Source organism: Typopeltis vanoorti, chromosome 8 (genome assembly GCF_054136105.1).
Source record: "Typopeltis vanoorti isolate ZY-2024b chromosome 8, IOZ_Tvanoo_1.0, whole genome shotgun sequence".
In the NCBI taxonomy this organism is placed as follows: domain Eukaryota; kingdom Metazoa; phylum Arthropoda; class Arachnida; order Uropygi; family Thelyphonidae; genus Typopeltis; species Typopeltis vanoorti.
In genome coordinates, this window is record NC_143556.1 from 56,910,704 (window position 1) to 56,931,795 (window position 21,092).

At 34.7% G+C, this 21,092-nt stretch overlaps 1 protein-coding gene across 1 annotated transcript in view; it reads right to left on the bottom strand.

Annotated features, from left to right (window-relative positions):
• Window positions 1–21,092, bottom strand: part of LOC150104013 (nose resistant to fluoxetine protein 6-like) — a 41,804-nt gene that overhangs the window by 19,857 nt on the left and 855 nt on the right. The window contains exons 2-7 of the mRNA XM_090396380.1: window positions 13,953–14,200; window positions 11,726–11,840; window positions 5,843–5,930; window positions 5,581–5,681; window positions 1,563–1,733; window positions 1,295–1,388 (exon numbers count right to left, since the gene is read on the bottom strand). Of these exons, the coding sequence (XP_090252506.1) occupies window positions 1,295–1,388; window positions 1,563–1,733; window positions 5,581–5,681; window positions 5,843–5,930; window positions 11,726–11,840; window positions 13,953–14,200 (817 nt within the window). The remainder of the gene's footprint in view (window positions 1–1,294; window positions 1,389–1,562; window positions 1,734–5,580; window positions 5,682–5,842; window positions 5,931–11,725; window positions 11,841–13,952; window positions 14,201–21,092) is intronic.

The window sequence follows — 21,092 nt, forward strand, 5'->3', positions numbered from 1 at the left end:
GATAATTGATAGAGAAAACAATAGAATACAATAATAAATTATTTACATGCTTTATTAGATCTGGAAAAAGCATTTGGCAAAATATTAATTCAAGATGTAATAGAAATATTGCAGAGAAGAAAAGTGTCAGAAAACATAATACAAATAATTAAAGAAATATATGTTAATAATAGCTGTATAATAAAAACAAAGGAAAATAAGTAAAGAGATACAAATTAGTAATGGCATTAGACAAGGAGACTCTTTAAGTCCAACAATATTTAAAATAATAATGGATGAAATAATACAAAAAAGTTAATAAAATACAAAACATTTCGTCCAGTCTTATTCGTCCAATCCTATTTGTCCAATTCTTCGTATTAGTTCAAGGAGTTATAAGTAACTTGTGATCATTAATAATAGTCAGTTGACACAAAAGAGAAGGGCGCAAGACAATATGCATGGTCCACCCTCACACGTTAGGTTAGTTAGAAATGTCCAACCGGACGAGTAGAGATTGGATGAAATGTCCGACTGGACGAGTGTTCCGTTGGAAAAACTTATAAAGGACAAAAAATCTTGGACCATCTGCCTTCAAATCATTAATAGCAGAAAATGAAACTCAGTTACAAATATTACTACATACATTTAATAAAGCAGCAAAATTATACCACTTGAAGATATCAAAAACTAAAACAAAATGTACAACAATATTACAAGAGCCACAAAGATGCAAATTAGAAGGTACTAGTATCGAACAAATAGCAAATTACAACTATTTAGGTATACAATTGAATTGGAAAGGATGGCCACATCTAGAAGTCAGAGAACAAGTTGCAAAAGCTGCAACAATATCGGGATGTTTGAATGAAACAATATGGAAAAATAAACATCTTAGAGTAGAGACAAAAACCAGAATTTATAAAGCAGTAATCAGGCCTATTATGACATATAATGTAGAAACAAGACAAATGAATATATTAAGAAAAATAGTAAATAAAACTTGACTAGATAAAATAAAAAAAAAACACAGATATAAGAAAACAATGTGAAATACAAGCGATAGGCAATTGGGTAGCAACGCGAAGGATAAAATGGATTGAACTTGTGGAGAGAAGAAGTGAAGATAGAATAATAAAACAAGTATATAGTTGGAAACCAAAGAATAAGAGAAGAACAGAAAGATCTAGAAAATACATTTTATGTATTTATTTTTTAATGCAGATATAATATTTCAAAAATGATACTTTTTTTATCTACTTATCCAATAAAGTTGTTTGAGAATATACAAAAAGAGAATTTTAATTGTACATACCTTATAAAGAAAAAGGTATCAACAGCCAAAGATCCATTTGCAATCACTTGAAATAAAACCGCTTTCGAATGCTCTCTCATTGCTAGTAAATTTCCTTAAAAAGTCAGAGAAAAATTGATAATTAAAAAATCTGTCATAATTCACACTTTTTAGTTGCAACAAAGACAGCAGTCACTAAACTTCAATTTAAGCTTATTTAATTATAATTAATAATTTTCAATGTTAATTATAAACGAATAGTAAAGCATGAAATATGAATCTCACTTACGAAACGATTGCAGATTCACAAAAAGAAAGGTATGTCCGAGGATTATCCAACACATTGATATTACGCGAATGCCATGCAAGGAACTTAACTTCTCTGAACTATTTGCTGCATTGAAAAGATTCTGAATATTACTGTAGGCAGAAAAGGCCAGCAGAATTTCTCGACTAGTAGCTAGAAAATAAAGAAAAAAAATCGTTATTAATTTATTTAAGTTTTAAAAACTGAGACAAAACAAAATTGAAAACCAAGTTGAAGAAAAAATTTGAAATCAATATTATTTGAACGAAAAATCGAGGTCAATTATATTGATAAAACATTAAATATTAAAAACAAAGAATAAATATTAATAAATTAAAATTATTCCCCCATAATTTCTCTTGTATCCTATCATATTTGTCTACTTCCTTCAAAAAATAATGAAATAAAATAAAATAAACTTTTTAGACCTTCCCCCATCCATTATCATAATCATCATTATTTACGGCATCTCTATGGAGACCGGAGACTCATCGCGGGAGACTCAAATCAACCATCATACACACAAATCCTCTCATATCTCTCCTAGAAGCAATTCACCGTCAGGGAACTGACAACAAATTATGGCAATCCCTTGCACTCAATCACCGATCTCTGAGCAAAAAGGTTTGTTCACACAACCCTATTAACCACACTTACACAACTTCCACGGAAGGTCCCTAGTTCTGTGATTATTTGTAATATATTAAACATTTTCACTTGCATCAATTTTATAAAATTCCTTTAACATCTTAAACGTTTCCATCATCTCCCCTCTTTTCCACCTATCAACTAAACTTTGTAACCCACAAACCCTCAATCTGTCCTTGTAGGGAGTATTCCACAGACCTATCATCATCTTGGTCACTCGTCTCTGAATCTTTTCGACCGCTTCCTCGTCCCCAAGAAACCCAGGTAACTATATCTGTGCGCAGTAATCAAGAGGTGGCCGAATCATAGATCATAGATAAAGGATAATAACTTACTCACCTTTCCTTGTTAGCGTATTTTCGACATCCAAGTAATTCTTTGAGCTTTTTTGCCAACTTTTGCAATATGTCCTCTGAACTTTAGCTCTTTGTCCATCATTATCTACAAGTCCCTAGCTTCATTAATTTCCTCCAAACCAATACCATCAGCATGATAAATAATATTCAACCTTTTCAAACTGGAGTGCATAAGCTTACACTTTGCAACATTAAATTGCTAATCATTATCCTTTGCCCACAATACCAATTTATTTAAATCATCTGGCAGGAGATCTACATCACCTTTACCAACTACTGCTCTCCCCAGTTTTTCATCATCAGCAAAAAACTGAATAACCCCTCTTAAATCTTTCTCTATATCATTGAAATACAAATTAATCGGTAGTGGCCCTAGTATGGAACCCTGGGGTACTCCACTACTCACCATCATTCTCCTAGAATTCACTCCGCCACATACCATTCTCTGGTGTCTAGTAGGATGGATAGGAGTACATCCTCCTATCCATCCTACTAGCCTCATATCCATTCCCATATTCTCCAGTTTTTGTAATAGTTTTCCATGTGGTATTCTGTCAAATGCCTTGGCAAAGTCGAACAGTGTCATTGCGTAGCCATTACCTTTATCCAATTCAGCTGTCAAGTTATCATACAATGTGAATAAATTACTAAGACAGGACCTACTCTTTCTCTTTACAAAGCCATGCTGCTCACTATAGAGCACCACATACCTATCCACCCACTGTTGCACTTTCACCAACTTTTCCAATACTTTAACAACCATTCCCGATATATTAATTGGTCTGTGGTTTGCTACCTCTGTCTTCGAGCCACCGTTATGCAATAGTATTATCTTACCCTCTTTCCGCTTCCTTGGAACTCTGCCAGAGATGAGACTTATTGAACAACTTTGTCAGAGGCAATGCCAATTCTCTTGCACATTCACGTAGTACATGAGCTGATATGCCATCCGGTCCCGCTGCTGTGTTCACGTTCATATTTTTTTTAATATGCTGAATATCCCCAGTTCATGTACCTCAATGTTGGAAATACCTCAATGTCTCTGTAACATCAGCAACTTCAAAATCACCACATGGATGACACGTTTGCAAAATGATCACTTAATAACCTAACTGTTTCTTCTGGTTCAGTCACCTTCCTACCATGAGCATTGTTTAAAGTCATTCTACCAATAGTCATTTTATCTCTTACATAAAGAAAACAACTCTTTTGGGTTTACTTTGGCCTGTTTAGCTAATTCTCTCTCATAGTCTGATTTGAATTTTCTTCCCATACTAGTCACCAGCATTCGTGCTTGTACTTTGTACCACTCATGGGTATGTTGATCACTTTTTCTTTATATTTCCTCCACAATGTTTTCATTTTTTGCAGCTCTTGTTTTATACCATCCATTTAATTTAAATACTCATTAATTTAATTCCAACTTGGTTTATCCTCCTGACCTTGGGCATGCAGTTTGATACTGCTATCCTCAAGCAATCTCTGACCACTTGCCATGCACTACAGACATTCTTTCTTTGTAGCCCCTCAAGCCATGGCACGCTTCCAAGATGACTCCTGAGTCTCTCATAATCACCACCCATATAATTGAACATAAATCCCTCCTTGGCAGAGAACTCCACGTGTTTGGCAACTTCCCAGAATAAGACCGCATGATTCACTCTCCCCAATTGGAGGCAGGGTTTACCTTGGTTATTGACACATCTTCTAATGCTATTATCAGATCCAACACCGCTCGTACCCCTCGCTCCGTCTATAACGTTATTTTTTGTAATTATCCCTGAGCAACTGTATAAATCTCATTCCCATCTTGATATTCCCCTCCTTACCTCCATCCAATCGAAATCCCATAGTTAAAGTCTCCTAAAATAATTGTTTCGCCTACACTCATTGTACTGATTTGCCGATACATGGCATCTTCCTGTGGATCCTCTGGTCTATAGAAGTACGCAACAACGTATTTTGTCTTATTTTCCTCTATTTCACATCAGACAGCCTCAAATGAACAGTCTCCCTCAGACCTAAAATCCTCTTTAACTACTACATTTGTTGGCTGTAATTCTTCTTGCAATTCATCAGCAATACCCCACTCCTTCCTTCTGTTCCTATTCCTTCTATCTTCCCTGAAAATAACAATACCCTTTACATTCTATCCCTGTAATATTATTTTCAATCAATCAGGTCTCAGTGACGCCTATACTTTTTGGCTAAGTCGAGCTTGCCAATGCTAAAAACTGCTCACCCTTATTCCTAATACTTCTTGCATTTGTGTACATGCATATCTACGTCCCTTTGTACTCATAGATACCATTGTGTGATGCCATTACCAACCCATTTAAATCGGAGTCCTGTGAATTCTCGTTTGGCATTGCATAATCATTACCGTACGCATGTTCATTTATCGCAAGGGTGACCAGACACATACTTGATTTCACCCTCCCTGATATCTCTAGTTTCTCTGGTTTTGCACTACCACACTTCACTAAACAACACTTTCTCCAAACATCTGACTCTAAAACATTCAAATGCAGTCTGTCAGGCATATATAAGTTTTTTCGTCCATCAAACTCACTCCATATATCAATAAACTGCATACTATTCCTTCTACACAATCTTGTTCACAATCTTTACCTTCTTACTCTTCATTTTCGTTTCCACTAGCAACTTTCATATCTTCTCTCGTTGCATATTTCTCACCTTTGAAATCATTTGTGCCAGCCAATAAATCAACTCGTTCGCTTCTTTCTTCTGCATACTCACTAGCGTCACTAACATCCTTTATCTTCGCAGCTGAAAAACATTCTTTCGTCACTTTCTCATTAAGTGTACCTAACGTCATCCATTCTAACTTAAATTTGTTTATTAGTTATGCTGTACGAATTGCGATATACGATATACTATGTATATACTATATATACGATAGCATATATAAAGTGTAGTTTATCAATTTACATTGTGCTATTTAGAGGGAAAAAAAACTGCATTGATTTTCTCACCTGTGTTAGGATCTGTGTGTTTTATTCGAGCTGGATGAGTTCTTGTGGTATCAACAATAGTTGCAAATATGACTGTGAAAATTAGAGAGGAAAGCAAGATTCTGTTAAAGCAAAAATAATTTATTAATTATTATGAGATCTCAAATAATCATGTCTACTAAAAGTATCAGTTATGTTAATGTAAAATATTAATTGACAATATTAAAACATTAAAATGGAGATAAACAGAAATATAAGCAGAATATTTAAAAAAAAAACTTACATGACGAGAATGTGGTCGAACTTTAAGGAGAGTCCACTTTTGACTTCACACCGAGTGACCACAGATGCAAGTTCTGTGCCGTATAAAACTAAAATTAAATAAATAAATAAATAAATAAATAAATGCACAAATAGATAAACAAATGCTATTCGTTGTCACACACATTTCAGAAAAAAATAAAATTATTTTGAAGAGAGAGAGAGAGAGAGAGAGAGAGAGAGAGAGAGAGAGAGAGAGAGAGAGAGAGAGGGAGAGAGAGAGAGAGAGAGAGATATGCTGATACTCATTCACATACATAGTAGATACTGACGATATTCTATCACACAATGAAACTGTGGTCAGCGGTATTGGTGCTGCTCTGGTTACTCCAGTTTTTCGTTGCTCGCTGAGTCCGACTGTGGTTGAAATGGAATACTCCAAATGCCGGAAAGGAAACAGCAGTGTAATTAAAGATTATTTTAACGCAAAATCGAACAACTTTCTTGACTGCTACTATTGAGACTCAAGTGCATTCTTGACAACTACTAACACTTCTATTTCAAGATTTTGACTAAGTATCCATCCAGTTGTAAACTCATATACACATTCTAAAACGATTTAACATTTTATTATACACGTATCACTATTTAGTGATATTCCTTCGTATTTCATTAACAGCTTAGGGTAACATCTGTAGCAATAGGTACTTTCAACTTAGAGCTAAACTGGTTTCCCAAAATATTTCAATTATAAAACTGGTATATTTTCTACATATTCCAGTACTTTCCGCTGAGAACATTCATTTTAGTCTTAATAATTACTTCATCATGTTTCTGGTGATTGTTATGGAAACATAGAAACGAACCACGTTTGAAACGATGTAGAAAATTTCAAAACGTTGGGTTATATAGCCACGATGTACACAACAGTAAAGTAATTGAGAAAAAATTCTATCAGACCAGTTTCTTTACCATCAAATGTAGCTTGTTGCTTTTGATCAGTATTCGAAATAAAATACTTGGCTTCCTAATTTTTGGAATATAGTATAAATGCACGTGAGAAAAATCGAGTTTTTTCCCCCTCCATCTTCCAAAACGGGTTAATCGAGTCACACACACACACACACACACACACACACACACACACACACACACACACACACACACACACACACACACACACACACACACACACACACACACACACACACACACACACACACACACACACGAACGGGAACAATATGGCGCGACAGGATTAATCTCCCTTCATTATACTGTTATTAATTTTATCAAATTTTTCCTAAGTCTCCTCCCCTTGCCTCGAACCTGAAGGACTTATATGGTCACCTACCATTGTGAAAAAAGATGAGGCTTAGTTAAAAAATATTACTATTACTATAAATCCTAATAATAAGCGGGAAAAAAGGATTCTTGACAGCCGCCTTAGCCCATTCGGTATAAAGTATGCTTTTGATTGGAAAGACATGGATTTGAATTTCCTCTCGATTCGGATCTGTCTCAGGACTTTTCAACTGAAGGAGAGTTAGACGATTCGATACCAATGTAGCAGGGTCCCCCCCCCTGGGAAATTCGGATTTTTCATCCCTCAAAACAGTAAACTATCCGGGAACACATGCGATTGTCAGCCATAAGAGTAATACAGAAATGATTACCGTCATTAATAAGCTATATCAGGCTTCTATAAGAAGCCAGGTTACTTGCCCCTGACAGGTCATTGAGTCTAACACTAGACGAAAGTTGGGATGAGATGGAATGGATTCTCAATACCATTTCATGTTGAAAATAGCGAAATACGAGATTAATATGCATTTTCCTTTATAATATTTCACTAGTTGGTCTCATAAATTCTTACTGCAGCATCTATTCCAATGTTTTCGTGTTAAAGTTCTTATTTCAAAGCTGTGTCTACACTGGCAACGTTTCTGATTTCATAACACTAGACCTTTAGAAGCGTGTTAGAGTGACTGATTCAATACGTTCAGGTGTGTCTATACTGGCAATTTCTAATTGCAAAGAACTAGACTTTTAGAAGGAAGAGCGCTATAAGTTCGCTTCTAGTCGCCAAACATTGGATTTGTTTTTTTTTTGTTTTTGAGATTTTTCAGTTGATTTGCGAGTTACTTGATCTCTGGCACATGCAAGTAAGGTTTCCGTGTGAAAATTATGGTTTTATACTGGGAAATCGGATAAGCTGACCTTAGAAATAAGGCTGTTTCAAATCCAAGTGTAAGTTAGAATTAGAAGTTAGCGGCAGACAACAGCTGCAACCTGAATCCTTAAAAATGTATTTATTTCTCGGCAATGAATTATTATTATTATGATTATTATTATTATATTTGGGAGACCTCCAAGAGTCAAGACTCATCGAACGAAGCCATACACTACACGCACCAGCTGTTACACTTGCACACACGCAATATCAAATGGCAGTCCATTCCAAACAGACACCACTCTTTGAGAGAAAAATCTAGACCTCACCCATTTCTTGACGACATTCGTTCTGATCTTCCCGGTATGTCCTGTTGTCCTTTCCCCATCTTCCATAAATTGAAAAATTCCATCAATTGAAATCCTGTATGAATCAGAAGTTTGCAAGCCTCAATCATATCACTACTCTTTCTCCTGTTTGCCAGTGTCTGCACTTTACAAATTCTCAGCTGTCTTCATAAAGATTATTCCACAAACCTGATGTCATCTTTAATGCTCTCCGTTACACTTTCTCTGCTGTATCTGAATCACTACGGAAAAAAGGAGACTAGAATTGCACACAGCAGTCGAAGTGAGCTCTTACAAAGGATTTGTATAGAAGCAAAATTACATAATTATCTTTACATGTCAAAGTTTGTTTCAGCATTTCAATTATCTTTTGAGTTGTATTTGCACTCTTTGCAACATTGCCCTTGAACTTCCCACTCCAAGATCACTATCCTCGTCAGTTTCTTCTAGTCACTTCTAACTCTCACCAATATAATACGACATTGGATATCTAATCACGCCAAAGTGAATGACATCATATTTATTAACATTGAACTGACATCCATTTTCTCATGCCATCAATTCCAGCCTATTCAAATCATTCTGCAAGTACTGCATATCAGCAGATTCCTAATTAGCCTACCTATATTTGCATCATCAGCAAAATAGCTCTATCTTAGCACTCATATCCTTCACAATATCATTAATGTAAAGAATGAACAACAGTGGACCAAGCACTGGTCCACTGTCAGTCAGCCATCTTCTTAACCACGCTAATATTCTATAATCCAAATCCATATTCTCCAATTTATGCAACAGTCTTCCATGCTGTATTCTGTCAAAAGCCTTGGCAAATCCAAAAGTATCATGTGTATCCATTCATCTTGTCTAGTTTCAATGGTAACATTGTTGTAGAATGTGAACAAGTTGCTAAAACATGACCTTCCCTTAGTAAACTTATGCTGTTCATTGTAAATTAGAGATTCACTGTCAACCCATTTCTTAATGCGAGCCCCAACCAATTTTTCCAAAATCTTCACCACTACTCCTAAGATATTGATTGGTCGATAGTTGGATTCATCGATCTTTGCACCACTCTTGTGTAATGGGATTTCTATATATTTCTTTCCATCCCTGTTCTGAGACTCAAATTATATAGCCTGGTCAAAGGAATAGCCAAGTCAGCTGAACACTCTTTTAGCACACGTACTGATATTCCATCAGTCCCCATTGCTGAATTCTTATTCAGTTTGTGCAACAGCTTTAATAACTCTTCTTAATACACCTGAGTTTCTTCTTCCAGTAAAGAGTTAGCAGTGAGGTCGATGTTGATTACACCAGGACGATCGATAGCTTTTAGCAAAATGGGCACTGATTTGTTGAATTACCTATTTTTCATCACCGTCGCGCCATTTGCTTCAGTAGAGTTATTCTTTCACATTCATTCTGTGTTTTATTTGCAGCATAGCGACAGAATCCTTTGGGGGTTGTCTTTAGCTTGAAGAGCTAGTTTCTTTTCATACTTAGACTTAGCTTTCCAGTACAGCATTTGTGACTCTTCTGGCATGCTGCTTATAAATTTCGTAACGGACATCATAGTTATAGCGATCTTCCTTCCACATCATCCTTTTCTTACGCATCTCTCGTTCATACGATTACACTGTCATTAACTCGTACCCATATTTATTCTTCGAATTATCAGAATATTGCACCATTTAAGTAATTTTAAGCACTTCCCAAGCACTATCGATATTCGTCATCCAGCAATTGATACCATTGCGCTTAACTCAGTATACTCCTCAGTTGGTCATATTTTCCTGCTTTAGTTCAGCATGTAACCTTTTCTGAATGGAACATCCATAAACTTAATCACTTCCCAAGTCAGTACCGCATGATCATTGTCACCAAGTGGAGGCAAAATAATCACTTCTTTAACTGAAATTCCCCTCTGACGCTATAATCAAATCAAATCAAACCAAACACTTTTTGGCCTCGAATTCCTTTTGTCACATGCTGATCTAGGGAGTTGTCCCGCAACAGCTGAATAAATGCATTTTCATTCTTATCATGAGATTCTACTGCTACCCAATCAATATTTGGATAATTAAAGTCTCCCATTATGATTACTCTTTTCGCACTAATCGTCTTTATTTGATTATTCATTCCTTCGCCACTTACAACCGATCCACAAGTTCTGTAACAACATCTCACTATGTGTTTGATCTTGTTAACCTCCACCTTAAGCATTTCTAGTCGTCACTAGTATTACAGTTATAGGTTTCAATACTAACTCAATATCCATAGTATTGAGTCATAGGTCTCAATACTAAAGATTGCTTGATTCAAGTCATCTGATATCCTTAGTAGCAAGCTCGTTTCCCCCCCCCCCCCTTCCTTTCTCCAATACTGTCTGTTCTTCCTAAAAACTGTACGTTTTGCACTTGATACCAGTTAGTATGTCTGCTTCTGTAGCGAGGTCTGACTAATGCCTACAATCAGAAGTACCAACGTATTGACCAAAGCAACAAACTCAGCCCTGTTATTTCTGATAATCCTAGCATTCATGATAAACTACCTGCATGCTTTTTTATTGTTGCAATTTGTTTTGTCTGTAGTCCGTGTGACACACTTGGACAAATTGTAAATTTCTGTTCTCACCTAGTGTCTTATTTATGCAGACATCTTTTGCAAATGGTTGGTGAATCCGAACCGGAAAACACAAAATCGAAATTCGCTCACTTCTCATAAGCATTTCCATGATAATTGCCAATTCTCGTCATTAACATAGTTGCATAAAACTGACACTCTTACACACAGATTCTCACCATCATAATTTAATTTGCCAGCTAGGCTGGCCGACTGATTAGCGTATCCGCTCACCAGTCAAAAGACTACGGGTTCGATTCCCACCGTGGGCATGGATGTTTGTGATTGTCTTTCGAAATACCAGTGGTGGTGGTCGGCGATCGATGGCATTAGTGTATTTGCGGTCAGTTGGTGGATTGAGTGGTGGAGATCGAGTTGTAGAGCAGGTGCCCTCCCTTGATGAGTCTTTGGACTCCCTGGAGGTATCTAATAATAATGTTTTATGATAGAATACCATATCATATAATATCCCTTATTTTTACAATCAAGGTTACTTACTTGGTTTACGTTACTTATTGACTTACCTGATTACGTGCTTCGTTGTTTCTTATTTTGCTACTTAATTTTAATCTTCTGCCTATGCTCATTTAAACGCGTCTCGACTTCTTGTAATTCCTGCGTCTTCCATCTAATATTCTTCTGTAACTTCCCAATTTTAAATAATTTTCAATTATATATATTGAATTCAATTATATATATATATATATATATATATATATATATATCAATTGTAAATTATTGAAATATAAACAAAACTTACCAAAATCCATGATTTTCTGTAAGTCCTGAAGACTACAAATGGACGGAATGCACAATCCAAGTCGAAATGGAGATGTATAAAAATGATGAATAAATCGTGCCATGTATGAAATGCTCTGTTAACAAAATAAACCAGACTGTATATTAATATAGCTTTTAAACACATTTCCACTCAAAAATAAACATAATGATCTTGAAAGATTTTAACAAATTGAGCGTAATTGAATCCTAGTCTAGGATATCCTTCCATTTACTACTCACATAAGTCATTTTATACAATCTATCTCTCCCTTCCATCTGATTCAGACGAGTTAGGTCTCCTCTAATGAGGAGTCACAGCGAAATAATGCAGCCGGCACGCCACTCCTCTGCTGCATCCCTAATGGAGGTATTCATGACTGTACATCCGTGTGTGTTCACGGGGCAAGTTTGCCTGCTTGCCGGATGAAAAACCCTAGCTAAACTGGGAGGAAAAACTACTGCCTGGGCTCAAAACCGACTAACTTGGCTATGGCTGAGGAATATCCTTGAGCTCCTCACGTCTCCGACGGGAATCGAACCTACGACACTCCTTCCTTAGGCATATGATTGCGAAACGCACAGCCACTAGGCTAACTGCGTGAACCATTTTATACTATCTTATAAAATATCAGCTCATATTCTTAATTATATGAAGAGCCAAAGGCTTCAATTCGGCGATATGAACTTATTTAAGTTAAGGGATATTACATCCCATATTGTTTCATAGCCGAATAAGAAACTCACAGAGTTTCATGCCGAATATAGAAACTAAATAAAGTTCGGCGAGTCCAAGTGTAAGCAAATACCTGGATAGTGCAACATCTGACTCATTTGGTAGTGCTACACTGAGGCAACTCATAGTAAGGGTGGGGAAAGCTGTGATCACTATTCTTGGTATTTACCCATAATGTGAAACCCAGCTGCTAGGAGCTGTATTACTGTTCTACATTACGGCGACAATATGGGACGTAATATCCCTTAACTTAAATAAGTTCATGTCCCCGAATTGAAGCCTTTGGCTCTTCATATAATTAATAATTTATTAGGACACCTTCTTGGCTTTTCTCATAGTAGGGGTATGTAAGTTCTGTTTGCTACAAACTTGGTATTACTAGGTCTACCTACTCACTGATGAGACCTCAATAAAGGTTGAAACCAATCTAGGTAGTGACCTTCTCTCATAATGTAGAACAGTAATACAGTTCCTTGGAGCTGGGTTTCACATTATGGGTAAATACCAAGAATAGTGATCGGAGCTTGCTCCACCCTTACTGTGAGTTGCCTCAGTGTAGCACTACCAAATGGATCAGATGTTGCACTATCCAGGTGTTTGCTTACACTTGGACTCGCCGAACTTTATATAGTTTCTATATTCGGAAGAAATTCTTTGAGTTTCTTATTCGGCTATGAAACAATATGGGATGTAATATCCCTTAACTTAGATAAGTTCATATTCTGATTTACTAATTCGATTTTACATTTGTTGCTTGAGTGATATTATGTTGTTTGATCCTCTCTCCAACTCAAAGACGTGCATGAAAATTAAACTTGTAATCTTTGCTTTTTTATTATTATTCCCATAGTTAATCTCATATAATTTCTCGATGGATTTTGTTTACTTTTCTTTTTTAGAACAGTTGGATCTAGAAATGATCTTTTTAAGGTAGAACTTGAGGAAGAAGCTAGGATATTTTAACAGAAAAACTTACATATGACATTTCTTAGGAAGACAGCTGTTTTGAGCAGAAGAGAAACTACTTTCTCATGTTTTCTTTTCCATTTTAGTAGGCGAATTTTAACACCCAAAAATCAACACACGAGTGTTCACATTACAGTGATTAGGAGAAGAATTCAAAAAAATCAGTTTAGTACTAACTGGATTTATTTTATTCCAAGGCAAGTCAAATATTAAAAAGGGAAGCAGGCTCTATTGTAATTATGTGTTTAATACTAGAGATATGGGTCATAGAATAAAATGTCATTCAGTTTATTTTAATATAATTCATTTAGTTTTTAATATAGACGTTTGCATTATACAAGGGGAATGAGAGGTTAGTGGAGAAAGATTTTAAACCACCAGCATTTTCCAAATACATGAAATATCTAATGATATAAATTTAACTTGAAATACATTGACAAACTAATAAAATTTAATAAATCATTTATCAATAATGACTGAATAAATAAGATTTTTTGGCTGCACTTACTGTGTTCCTTTGTGATAAGTTCCGTAACTCAGGAAAGCTAGCAAACAAGGTATAGAAACGAGGCTTTCGTGGAAGAGGAGGATAAATATTAACACTACAATACTGGCCAAGCATTCTATTGATCTTAGAGCCACGTTTATCTCTGATGGATACAGCTGCTGTGATTCTTAAACACTGGTCATATGATCCAAACTCTGTAAGAGTTCCTTCCATCATTCCAGATGGGAATTTTCCAGATGAATCAAACACTAAAACGGATAAAAAAATAAAGCGATATAAATGGCGGCATGTGTATATCGAGATTTTCATCTAAGCGGCTAGATTATGGATGTATTAATAACGGTTACAAATTAAATTATTTTAGACACTTGTTTTTGCTTATTAAGAAATGCATTATTATGTTGGTTTCTTGATGCTTTTGGTAGCCCTATTTTTGATAATTTAGCTAACCATTTAATTGCCGTCAAAAGTGATTATATCATATTAACAACGTCTTCTGTGAACAAGAGTATCCTGACGAAATGGTTTGTGTATTATATATTAAAATTGTTAGAAATGTAAAAGCAATGAGTCTGGACAGCTTAACTCATTTCCTGACATTTGTTATATGGATATTTCATTTTTTTTTGTAATTTTTTTATGCATAACGAAAAATAGGGTTTTTAGATATTTAGATACACTTTAGAAAAATAGCAGAAAAAAATTAATATGAATTTTGTTTCTGGTTTAGAAATTATTTTGAAATTTTAAAAAATTATGAAATTCCATCAAGCTAAAGAGAGGATGGGATGTATTATTATTTTGGATGGTTTGCCAATAAAAATGGTTCGCTTATGCCAAAATTAGAAACATTTTGAATAATTTTGCCAATAAAAACAACGCAGTTATAGGAAGAAAATAATTTCGAAAAAGGATCATGCTAATATAATATAATATAATAAAATTGCATGCTAATATCATTGATTTTTAATTATAGCAAAAAAAAAAGCCAAAAAAAAATCAGGTTGCCAATAAACATATTTCACATATGACGGGAAAAAAATTTTTTTTCGAACGAAGAAACCGAAAAAGAAACGAGAAAATGGACATTATTATAAAATCAAATGGATTATCCATAAAAATCGTTTTCGTTAATAACAAAAAGAAAAAAAAAAGAATCGTTCTGTAAGTAAAAGTAAACCATTCACTTAAAAGAAAAACCGTATTTTTGATCTCCTACACTGATGAACCCAAGACTGAAACTTATTGCTCTTCAACATCTGCATATGGTAAAATGTTGCTAACTCTATAATTCTTTACATCCGATATTGTTCAGAGTTGCATTTCACTTGTCAACATTTCTGTTTTTTTTTTTTACGTAGAAATAACATGATCTTTACGGAAGTGTTACATTATTCAAAGATATTTTTTATCCACCTGTTGATGGTTCCGTTTTAAACTCAACGAATCGGCCAAAAAAGAAATATGTTTATCAATTTTCCCTTTATTTAATTTATTTTTCCTAATTTTGACATTACAAGCGATCCGATTGAAACCTAAAGTAATATGAATTAACAAATTTCAATAGAACTCTTAAACCTACAAATTTAATTATCATTATCAATTTATCAAATTAGTTCGAATCTTTTTGCCAATAAAAATGATTATCTGATTAAAAGCAAAGAATGAATTCTGTTCTGTGATTATGTTTAAGTCTGTGTTATAAATACCAAATTATAATTGTACTGCATTCTAAATAAATACTAATATTATTAAATTCCATCGAGCAAGAGAGAGAGAAGTTAAAAACAGAATCGTTTACTGCTTTGTAATGCCTGTACAACTCATCTGATGGCAGAAATAAATGACTGGAGATTGCAAATACCAATTTTGAATACACCACCCTCTACTGTAGTATGTATGTCATCTCCAGGGGAATTCTTTTCAGTTTTTGTTACCTTATGTATTTTTTTATTTTCCTGTTTTTAATAAATTTTACTTGAAATGCTTAAAAAGTTTCAAATTATTCTAACACGTTATTGTACATTTTTAAACTGTTCTGCATATTACGTTGTCTCACTGTTTTCTTCTAATGAAGACGTTTCCGTTCATCCTGTTCAATACCAGACTTGTCAAGCGCTGTCAGATAAAAGATGAGAGGTCTGAGAGCATGAAGTGAAGGTTGCAATATGGTATGTAATTTTCTTTGACTGACAACTATATCCTGGAAGTTAATGCAGTTCGTACGTTAGATATTCTTAGACTGATGTTAACAAAACATCTCGTAGATGATAATTAGACCGAGAACAAAGTCTCTCTCTCTCTCTCTCTCTCTCTGTTCTAGGGCTTTTAAGATGGATGAAGTGTTCAAGGACAACTCACAAGCAGCGTTTGCAGTTTGACTTTGTAGCTGTTCATGAACCTATTATAAGCAATTTTTGACAGACTTAATGCCATATATTGTTTCGTGCTAGAAACATTAAGTTGAAGGTCTCTGATGTAGCAATATTGGCTAATACATATTTTCATTAAATTTCATTCCATGAAAAAGAAATCAAATGTATATGTGTGTGTGGCTTAGGCAGAGAGCCAATAAAACTGCCAAAGCAATATCTTCGAAATATCTGTCAGCTGTTAATGTGGAAACACCCAAAATAGAGTGGCGAACCTACAATAGCTGAAGTAAATACTGGAAACAGTGAGGGATAGAAGATTTTAAACCTTGCAAAGTAAGGAAGAGGAGCTAACAGCAGATACGTGTCTTGAAGAGTGGAAACTTGTTGTATCATATTTGAGAAACCAAGGGTCAATATGGAGTGGAAATCTTGATAAAGCAGAAATGGAAATAAAATAGAACTTGCATGGACTAACGATGCATAAAAACTATGCATCGATACGCTCTCACGGTAATGCTTCTAAAGAGATAACTGCTAAACATAGCGGGTGTTGCAACAAATTAAAGAAATAACACTCGTTTAGTACTTATGGGAATTTCAAAGCCTCAATAGGCAAGAGTCTTCCATTTGAAGACGCATCGATTGGACAATATGGCTTTGTATCTCGAAATTGACTGATATGTATAGACGGAACTTATCTCCTCGAAGGAGTTAAGTCTATGCTAAGAAGTAAATACCTGACAGGAACCAATTCCTTCATCATAAAAAGAATAGACATGATGGTCTTCAAATAATTCAACAGTTGAAATAGATTATCAGTTAAAAATGAAAAAACTGTCCAAGAAGATAGAGGTAAGAAACAAATTTAACATGAATACACATTACAGATTGTTGTTCTATTTGGCGTATATTTTTTTAATAAAAAAATAATCCTTCTCTCTCCTTTAATCTATTTTTCATAACATTACAACTCTATTATCATTTTCCATAAATTCTAACCACAACCACCCCGGCTCGTTTTCACAGGAAGGAAACAAGATAAACGTTACGAGACTGCTTCATTCCAAGATTTATTATTATTATTAATATTTCTGTATTTAATTAACAGAGTTCACAGTTGTTCACAGAGTTCAGATTATCCAAAAGTCTATCGAAGTCGTAAAATGCGAGATGTTGGTAATAAATAGGTGTTCTTTTAGAATAAGTAGTGAAATTAGTAGTGACCTAACGACCCCTTCCTACCTTTATAATCTCTCTCTCTCTCTCTCAAATAAAAACATTAATGTCATTGAGTGCTGGTATCCATATATTCTCTCTATAATGTCTATTCTAACGCTAGCGTAACGATTTCCTTTAAATTCAGAAGGAAGACGTCGCCTTTTTTATTTAAAATAATTTCTGTAATTCCAGAAAATTACATTGTCAATAAATGTAAATTCTGTAGAACTTATTTTTATGCTGAAAGGAATACTCTATTATCAGTGAGAGATCATTCTAAAAACAAATGGAAAGCTTAAAGGCGTTTCATATTTTATAAACGCAACAATAACGAACTACAAACATCGACTTCTTCAGTCAACAATGATTACGCAAGAAGCAAGAACGTTTGGTTTTGGTTGTAAATCCGCTTTTATTAGTGTTATTATTATTTTTTGACTCAGGAAAAAAAATTACTGTAATACTAAACAATAAACTAAACAATTTTATTGTTTAGTATTACAGTAATTTTATGTCTGGATGACAGATTCATATATCATTAGCTACTGTTGGCAGTGTGTATAATAATGTATTTCGTCTTGATTAGGGTGTTTTCGTGTTTGTAATCAAGGTCATGCTCAGAGAATGTAAATGTTAATGATATGATAGTTCAACTTTACCTGCTTCCTGTTTTTTTTCTTCTTTTTTTATGAATCATCAGTCCATTACGTTCCGGTATTTACCTTTTAATCTATAACTAGCAGATATTTTTCAAAAAAAAAAAAACATATATATATATACAAGTCACGCTTTTAGTGATAGAAACATTAATGCAGGATGCTTCTTCTGTATAAAAGGTAGAACAATATGGATCCTTGAAAAACATGCTTAACAAGTTCTGAAAAAACTGAAGTCTGAGCAAAAGTACCAAATGACATTTCATGGTCACACTGAAAGACTGCAATAGTTATTACCACTTGCTTCGTGGGGATGTTTTAGGGGAAAGTATTATAAATTAGGCTTTTATTGTATTTCATATAACTTTACATTAAAATATTAAGAGCTCAGTTTGTGATTTAATCCACGAATCATATGAGAATCCAAAGAATCCCATTAATATGCTGAATAAACGAGAATATGAAGTCCATATTGAAATCAGTTGTTTTTAATTAAAATTAATTATTAGTCGAAAGTAGCTAAACCTCATACATTTGTTCAAAATATTTAAATGTATCGTATTAAAAACTAAACAAATTAAAATAGTGGTATGGAAAGTCTTTACTTACTGTGCTGAATAATTTATTTTTCAGCTAAATTTTAAATCAATGAAAATGTATTGCAACACTTATTTTAGCAAAATGTTAGCAATAAAATATATATTACATAATTTCCTATTAAAAATAAGTGCATTTATAATATTACAATACTATTTTATTTCAATATCTAAATATTTCGAAAACTTTTATTGATTTTCTGAGTTACCTAAAAAGCCTTTTTATATTTTTAATAACTTAAAATAAATAAACTATTTGGTTTGATAGAAAACTTCTTGATTGATTCATTCAATCCAATACCCTTGGAGGATAATGCATGGCAATGCTGTAGCTAATGAAGTTCTAACTGAGGCTCGGCTATTGCTGTTACTCTCCTGCCATGATCAGAGCTTTAATTGCTTAATAACACCTTATCCATACACTGTCCTCTACAGATAACGGGGAAGATGAAAAGCATTCTTGCTTCGCCCCTTTAAGCCAGTCCTTATAAAGATAAGGATAGGAAACTTCCTCTGAATCAATCAACCGTGAGATGTGGTGATTGATTCATTCAATCCAATACCCTTGGAGGGTAATGGATGGCAATGCTGTAGCCAATGAAATTCTAACTGAGGCTATTGCTGTCACCCTCCTGCCATGATCAGAGCTTTAATTGCTCAATAACACCTTATCCTTACACTGTCCTCTAAAGATAACGGGGAAGATGAAAAGCATTCTTGCTTCGCCCCTTTGAGCCAGTCCTTATAAGGATATAAGGACTAGGAAACTTTGACGTCGCTGTCCACCCTGAGAGGGTAATGGATGGCAATGCTGTTGCTAATGAAGTTCTAATTGAGGCTCGGCTATTGATGTTACCCTCCTTCCATGATCAGAGCTTTAATAGCTCAATAACACCTTATCCCTACACTGTCTTCTACAGATAACGAAGAAGATGAAAAGCATTCTTGCTTCGTCCCTTTAAGCCAGTCATAAGGACTACATAGGAAGCTTTGCTGTGAGAGAAGGGTTAATGAGTCCTCTTTAGGACTTCCAGGTTAACGGATGGCAAAGCTGTAGCCAATCAAGTTTTAACTGAGTCTCGGCTATTGCCGTTACCCCGCTGTGTCTGGGGCTTTTAGCTCAATAACACTCCATGCACACAGATTTACTTCATTCAGATGAAGGTATAAAGAATCTATCTCCCAGTCCTCAGTTACAGTCTGAAGTTGTAACTGAGGCTTGGCTATTGCTGCTACCTCGTTATGACCAGAGCTTATAGCTCAATAACACCCTATCCATACATTTTCTTCTATAAAACAAAGAGGGTAATGGATGGCAATGCTGTAGCCAATTTTTTTTTTACTGATACTCTGCTGTTGTTGTTTCCTCGCGAAGACCAGAGTTTATAGCTCAATAGTCCTCGCGGTTAGCCTAGTGGCTATGTGCTTCGCAACCGTATGCCTGTGGAAGGAGTGTCCTAGGTTCTATTCCCGTCGACGACGTGAGGAGCTTAAGGATCTTCTTCAGCCATATCCAAGTTAGCCGGTCTTGGGCGTGGACAGCAGGATTTTGTTCCCCCAGTTTATCTGGGGTTTTTCATCCCGCAAGCAGGCAAACCTACCCGGTGATCCAACTGCTCACGGCCGTTGAATCACCATACCAAATGAATGAATGAATGAATAGCTCAATACCCCATCCATACATTTTCTTCTACAAATAAAGGGGAATATGAAAAGCATTCTTGCTTCACCCATCCAGGCAAAAAAAAAAAATAATAAAAAAATAATAATTTAAAACAAATATAAAACAAATAGTCTGTATTTGACACGTTTGTTGTTTCGGTGTATATTAGCTAAGTAGGTTTGGACGTATAAGTAGAGTTTATATTTTATTTTTATCAATAAAATTGGAAATATGAGATGTTTTTTATTCAAATGGCATCAAAAAGAAAGCTAGTTGGTAGTCAAAGGTTACTGCAGAAACAACTAGGAGAACTTATCTTTAAACATATCTTTCAACATTGTTTTTTCCTCTTAGCATGCAACGCTATAACTACAAATTCTTTTGTTGGACGTATTTTCCCAAAGGCAAATTATCCCCTAATAAAATATATTAGGGGATGACATGTTACTGTATATGTTTCATTCCCTACAAAATGTTTTGGCATTGAAGTGTTTTTTTTTTATTCCTTTAGAGCATTATTTCTATAAGAAGAACTTAAGCTTTTAGACAAATAGAATTATTGGCCATTAAATCACAAATATCCCAGCTGTGAAAAACTAATGTGTATATATGTTTCAAAATGTTTCATCCTC